The sequence below is a fragment of the Panthera pardus genome, unplaced genomic scaffold (assembly GCF_024362965.1).
Source record: "Panthera pardus isolate Hobbes unplaced genomic scaffold, ASM2436296v1 HiC_scaffold_10, whole genome shotgun sequence".
Lineage (NCBI taxonomy): Eukaryota > Metazoa > Chordata > Mammalia > Carnivora > Felidae > Panthera > Panthera pardus.
The window spans coordinates 18191116-18197762 of record NW_026526655.1 but is presented as its reverse complement, the minus strand read 5'-3'; the positions used below and the strand labels follow the sequence as shown (position 1 = coordinate 18197762).

At 54.5% G+C, this 6647-nt stretch overlaps 1 protein-coding gene across 1 annotated transcript; it reads left to right on the top strand.

Annotated features, from left to right (window-relative positions):
* Positions 1 to 16: 16 nt before the first annotated feature.
* INHA (inhibin subunit alpha) lies at positions 17 to 4530 on the top strand. Its single transcript, XM_019445834.2, has 2 exons — positions 17 to 1088; positions 3522 to 4530. Exons 1-2 carry the CDS (start codon positions 815 to 817, stop codon positions 4352 to 4354), a joined length of 1107 nt encoding a protein of 368 aa, XP_019301379.2. The 5' UTR covers positions 17 to 814; the 3' UTR covers positions 4355 to 4530.
* Positions 4531 to 6647: the final 2117 nt, after the last annotated feature.

Sequence of the window (6647 nt, the reverse complement as noted above, 5' to 3'; positions counted from 1 at the left end):
GCCTCTCTTCCCAGCCCCCTCCCACAGCCTGGGCCTCTTTCCCCTCCTCCCTCCCACCTCCAGCCGCCAGGTCCCCAACCGCCCGCCAGGCTTGGGCCTGAGTGGCAGAGGCGCCTGCAGCTGCCAATCCCAAAAATATTCTCTGATGACACAGCTGGAGGACAAGAGCCCAGACTGGCTCCTCCAGGCTAAGTTTAGAGCAGGCGGGACCACCTGCCCCCGGCCCTAGCCCCAGTTCTAGCCCCGACCTCAGCCCTTCCCCCCCCCCCATGACCCGCCCAGCAGCTGCTTGGTTGAAAGCCACCCCCCCCCCCCCCACTCCGCCCAAGGTCTGAGGGGCTGGCGCATTCTGTCTCCCCGACGACGAGTAACACTGTTAGGAGCTGGCTGACCCCAGCTCCCAGGCTCCTGTTGTACCTGATGTCACCTCTGTGCTGGGTGCTGGGATGTGGCTGTGTGTGTGTGTGTGTGTGTGTGTGTGTGTGTTTGAGAGAGAGAATAGGGGGAAAGGGTTGTATGTGTAGGTCAGGTCACTCTGGGTGAGAACTCTCACCAGCCCCCTCCCCCACATGCCTGGCAGGAGTGGGAGATAAGGCTCAGGGCCACAGACATCTGCGTCAGAGATAGGAGGTCTCAATGCCATGGGCAGGGGCAACTTGGACTGCAGGGCGTGGGAAGGACTGGGGAGACTGGGATGAGAGGGGTAGAAGAGGGCCAGTACTGGGATGGGAGGGCAGAGTGGGGAGGCGGGGGGTGGGGGGCAGACCCTGACAGAAAGGGCACCGGACATCGCTGGCCCTCCGCTGGGTGAGCCATGTTGCCCCAGCCTCCACTCCTGCTCCTCTTACTGCTGTCTCTGAAGAGTGGGCATGGCTGCCCCGGGCCAGAGCTGGACCGGGAACTTGTCCTGGCCAAGGTGAGGGCCCTGTTCTTGGATGCTTTGCGGCCTCCGGCAGTGACCGAGGAAAGTGGGGATCCTGGAGTCAGGCGTCTGCCTCGAAGACATGCCCAGGGGGGCTTCGTGCACAGGGGCTCTCAGCCCAGGGAGGAGGAGGATGTCTCCCAGGCCATCCTTTTCCCAACTACAGGTAATGAGGGCAGGGAACTGGCAGGGTGACTTTGACTTTGAGAAGCAGTGTGGTACATAAGGCGTGGGCTTGGGAGCCAGACAGGTCTGGGTTTGAGTCCCATACATGCTGCTTAACTGGCTTTGCAACAGGGGACCAGTTACTAAACCTTCCTGAGCTTCCGTTTCCTCACTTTAAAACGGGCAGCAGGGGCGCCTGGGTGGCGCAGTCGGTTAAGCGTCCGACTTCAGCCAGGTCACGATCTCGCGGTCCGTGAGTTCGAGCCCCGCGTCGGGCTCTGGGCTGATGGCTCGGAGCCTGGAGCCTGTTTCCGATTCTGTGTCTCCCTCTCTCTCTGCCCCTCCCCCGTTCATGCTCTGTCTCTCTCTGTCCCAAAAATAAATAAAAAACGTTGAAAAAAAAAATTTTAAACGGGCAGTAATGCCTACCTCTTAGGATTAAGTGAAATGATGTAAGGCTGAGAGGAGGCATTTGGGAGATACTCATTGGGGAGACCTAGAGTCTCTAGCAACAGAGATATTTGGGTATTGGCCCCTTCCTTCCACGTTTCCTTCTTTCTCTGCCTCCACTCCCTGCTCGGAATCTTGTTTCTTTAGCCCCAATTAGCTGAGGCTTGAGAAGGTATCAGAGATGCAGGAGTGAGATTAATTGAGACACTTTTCCAGGAAATTAGTCTACTTTCTCTTGACTTCTCATCTCCTTATGCACGTTCCCATGTTCCACTGACTGAACCAATAAAGTCCTCTTCCGGGTGGACTTTCTCGTAATCTGGCCCATCTTTCCCTCAGAGGGGACCCCCTGCCTCCCTGTGCTTTAGTCCTCGTGCAGCACTGTGAGTTGGTGTGGCTCTGGGATGGGGCAGAATCCCAGCCTGGCCACTTAGTAGTTCATTTTTGTAACCCTTTCTCCTTATCTGCAAAATAGATCACTTGTGAGATTTATAACAGAATCTGGGTCACACTATAGTCCTAACCCCAGTCTGTCAACTAGTCCAGATTGTTTAGTATAGCCTGCATACCTGTTGGGGAAGGATGCCAACCACCTTCCTTCTCTCTCTCTCTCTTTTTTTAACTTTAATTTTGTTTTTTTTTTAATTTAAAAAAAAATTTTTTTTAACGTTTATTTATTTTTGAGACAGAGAGAGACAGAGCATGAACAGGGGAGGGGCAGAGAGAGAGGGAGACACAGAATCAGAAGCAGGCTCCAGGCTCTGAGCCATCAGCCCAGAGCCTGACTCGGGGCTCGAACTCACGGACCGTGAGATCGTGACCTGAACTGAAGTCGGACGCTTAACCGACTGAGCCACCCAGGCGCCCCTTAATTTTGTTTTTTAAATTTACATCCAAATTAGTTAGCATATAGTGCAACAATGATTTCAAGAGTAGATTCCTTAATGCCCCTTACCCATTTAGCCCATGCCCCCTCCCACAACCCCTCCAGTAACCCTCTAGCCAATCACCTTTCTTAGAAAGCCCTGCCCTCTATCCTGGGCTGTTTACCTTCCCCTCCTGTCCCTCCTTTTTCTCTCTGGTATTAACCTTTTTTTTTTTTTTTTAAGTGGAATTGTGTGTGTGTTTTTTAAACGTTTATTTATATATTTTGAGAGAGAGAGAGAGAGAGAGAAAGAGCGCGTGCATGAGTGGAGAGGGGCAGAGAGAGAGGGGGAGAGAGAATCCCAAGCAGACTTCTTGCTGTCAGCACTGACCCTGACACGGGGTCCAATCCCACGAACCTCAAGATCATGACCAAGAGTGGGAAGTTCAAATGACTGAGCCGCTCTTAAGCGGAATTGTTTTTTTTTTTTTTAATGTTTATTTATTTTTGAGACAGAGAGAGACAGAGCATGAACGGGGGAGGGGCAGAGAGAGAGGAAGACACAGAATCCAAAGCAGGCTCCAGGCTCTGAGCACAGGCTCTGAGCCTCAGCACAGAGCCCGACGCGGGGCTTGAACTCACAGACCGTGAGATCATGACCTGAGCTGAAGTCGGACGCTTAACCCACTGAGCCACCCAGGTGCCCCAAGCGGAATTGTTTTAAAGAGTTTATCGTGCAACATTTCTGACTTGTAAAAAGATATATGAGGTACTAAAACAATTGCCTGTGTATCTAAAGTACTATCATCCATTTCACACTATCAGTGAGCAGAGATTCAGGCCTAACAGCTCCAAGTGAAAGTAGAGGGTGGGCAGGGCCTCGTATACGTTGCTGATAGGAATGTTAATAGGTAAAACCACTTCAGAGGGAAGTTGGCAGCGTCTTATATTTTCTGCGTCCTATAGAGATGAAATAACAAATGGAGAGCCTCTGTCAGTTCTCTCAAGACCGGAGAGGGGCCCCAAGTCTGACAGAGCACTCAGGAGAGTGGCTGAGGAGGAGGGGTCCCAGGCTCTGCCAGTCCGGGCTGCCCTCTCCCTTCCCGCTATCTCCTGCAGGTGCCAGCTGTGGGGATGAGCCGGCTGCCAGAGAGCTGACCCAGGAGGCCGAGGAGAGCCTCTTCACGTATGTGTTCCAGCCATCCAAGCACACACGCAGCCGCCAGGTGACATCAGCCCACCTGTGGTTCCACACGGGACTGGACAGGCAGGACAGAGCAGCCTCCAACAGCTCTGGACCCCTGCTGAGCCTGCTGGCGCTGTCATCAGGGGTCCCCATGGCTGTGCCCATGTCGTTGGGCCAGGCCCCCTCTCGCTGGGCCGTGCTGCACCTGGCCACTTCTGCCCTCCCTCTGCTGACCCACCCCGTCCTGGTGCTACAGCTGCGTTGCCCTCTCTGCTCCTGCTCAGCCCGGCCCGAGACCACACCCTTCCTGGTGGCCCACACGCGGGCCAGGCCGCCCAGTGGAGGGGAGAGAGCCCGCCGCTCCACTCCCCCGCTGCCCTGGCCTTGGTCTCCCGCCGCGCTGCGCCTGCTCCAGAGGTCTCCAGAGGAACCCGCTGCCCATGCGGACTGTCACCGAGCGGCCCTCAATATCTCCTTCCAGGAGCTGGGCTGGGACCGGTGGATCGTGCACCCTCCCAGCTTCATCTTCCACTATTGTCACGGTGGCTGTGGGCTGACTGCCCCACCAGACCTGCCCCTGCTGGTCCCTGGGGCTCCTCCGACCCCTGCCCAGCCCCTTTCTTTAGTGCCAGGGGCCCGGCCCTGCTGTGCTGCCCTCCCTGGGACCATGAGGCCCCTACGTGTCCGCACCACTTCAGATGGTGGTTACTCTTTTAAGTATGAGACCGTGCCCAACCTTCTCACGCAACACTGTGCTTGCATCTGAGGGAGTCCTGCTGGTGGCCAAGCCCCCACCATCAACAGCTGGAAGGAAGAGCCGAGTTCAGAAAATAGATGGTTCTTACTTCCGCCTCCTTCCATCTCTCTCTGCCTGAGGGCCCCCCTCCCCCATATGACCCTGTCCCATGGGCAACATGTGACAATAAACAACATAGTGCATATGACTTGTCATGCATTCTCTGGCTTCTCTGATATGGTGGGGAGCAGGTCTGGGCCCCAGGAGCATAGGATTGTAGGCTCTCAGGTCACACAGCCTCACTTGACCTAAAGATCTGGAGTTCAAGAGCTGTAATTGGACATGCATCTGGTGGGGAGCTGGTGTGGAGAAAACATAAAAGTGTTCTGAGCCCTCGACAGCTGCTCTGGAGACAGCTGACCCTCATGCCTCTCCCTTGCTATTCTCTACCTTAGCTGATGGACCCCTAGTTCAAGATCAGCTGATTTGCAGACTGGCCAGAGATCACGGCTTTCAGGGCCCCACTGAGATAGATGTTCAGAGCAGCTCAGATCTTGGGTTCCTCAGGAACTTGGGTGGGAAAGTCAGGGAAAGACGGATGAATTGGCAGAGTCTGAAAGTAGACAGGGGCAGAGACGTGGAAGAACGAAGACCCAAGAATTTCAATTTGCTGAGGGTCCCAGGACTCCTTTGAATCTGTCACTGGCTCTTGATGTAGACTCCATGAGGCCTGGCCTCATGGGATTCAGGTTCTAGAAGCCTTTCCTTCCCTTAATGTGCCCGGTATATCTTTACATAAACCCCTAACTCAGTCCTTAACGTTGGAGGCGTGGAAAGGCAGAGCCTACCATGGGAGAAACGCGCTCTTCCTGTTGTGTCTCCTGTCAGTCCATTCCTGCCTGCCTTGACTGGGCCCTGCTTCCCTGGCCTTCCTTCCTGCTTTGTCCACTCTCCCCTTTCTCTCTCTGTCTTATTATCTTCCTGCCCTGCCCCGGGGTCCTGGCTCAAAGCCAGTAGCTTCCGTCCAGTCTCCCTTTAAGGGGGATGTTCAGGTCCCTTAGACTGAAAGTTGGAGCACTTTCTGATATTGACCGCACAACCACAGCTTGGATTGTGACTCATCAAAGACTTGTTCCTGCGAACCCAGCTCCACGGGGTGGTGACTGCTTGCTCTAGGAAGGGAGTGTGGAGGGGCGAGACTCCCATCCCTTCCCCCGTGGGCTAACACCTTCCCCCACTCTGAGCTCAGCTGAATGAGCTGCTGTTCCTCATGACACAAGGGAATAGCCCGCATCCACACTCCTGAGCTAACCTGTCTCTGTTGATGCTGAATGCCCAGCTGGTTTGCTCCTGCTTCCGAGCGGGGGGACCTGCCTGTTCAGTCTCCTGTCTCTCCCAGCACCTTCATCTAGACCCAGCATTGCAACTAGTCTGTGCTCAGGGCTCCTGGGGGTCCCTACTCAGGCGGTGGACTTGGGGAGAGGGCTGGTTGGGCTAGGTCAATGCTGGGAATGGGAGATGTTCCTCAAGTCTCTCTGAGCTCCACGCTCTTGCTGTCTGGCTTTCCTTGCCAGATCCTCCCTGCTTTGGGTGAGGCCTTCCCTGAGATCTGCAATCCTCCTATAGGCCTGGGACCCTGTGTTGTTCAGACTTTCCCTGTCCCAGGGATGTGGATGACATCTGATGGGTGGAAACTCTACCAAAGGGCACGGGTTCTCTACTAGGCCAGTTAGCGGGTTGCTGGTAAAAGGTTTTCACATACCTGAGACAGAGTGAGAAAAGTGAGTACAGTGTAGTGTCTTTCACAAAGCCAAAGATACTCATTTCACATTTTTTTTGAGAGAGAGAGAGAGCAAGAGAGGGAGAGAGAGAGAGACAGCATGAGCCGGGGAGAGGGGCAGAGGGAGATAGAGAATCCCAAGCAGGCTCCGTGCTCAGTATGGAGCCCAGTGTGGGCTTGATCCCAGGACCCTGGGATCGTTACCTGAGTCGAAATCAAGAGTCGGATGCTCAACGGATTGAGCCAGCCAGGTGCCCCCCCAAGGTATTCGTTTTAAAGAGATATCCTTTGGGGCGCCTGGGTGGCTCAGTCGGTTAAGCGGCCGACTTCAGCTCAGGTCATGATCTCGCAGCCCGTGAGTTTGAGACCTGCGTCGGGCTCTGTGCTGACAGCTCAGAGCCTGGAGACTGTTTCAGATTCTGTGTCTCCCTCTCTCTGACCCTCCCCCGTTCATGCTCTGTCTCTCTCTGTCTCAAAAATAAATAAACGTTAAAAAAAAATTAAAAAAAATTTAAGAGGTATCCTTTGCTTGAAAGTTACTCT

Excerpts from the sequence above, each read along its gene's own strand:
- INHA (XM_019445834.2), top strand. The coding sequence starts at position 815 with ATGTTGCCCCAGCCTCCACTCCTGCTCCTCTTACTGCTGTCTCTGAAG. Across the intron at positions 1,089-3,521 it reads CATCCTTTTCCCAACTACAG|GTGCCAGCTGTGGGGATGAG; the intron begins GTAATGAGGGCA and ends TATCTCCTGCAG.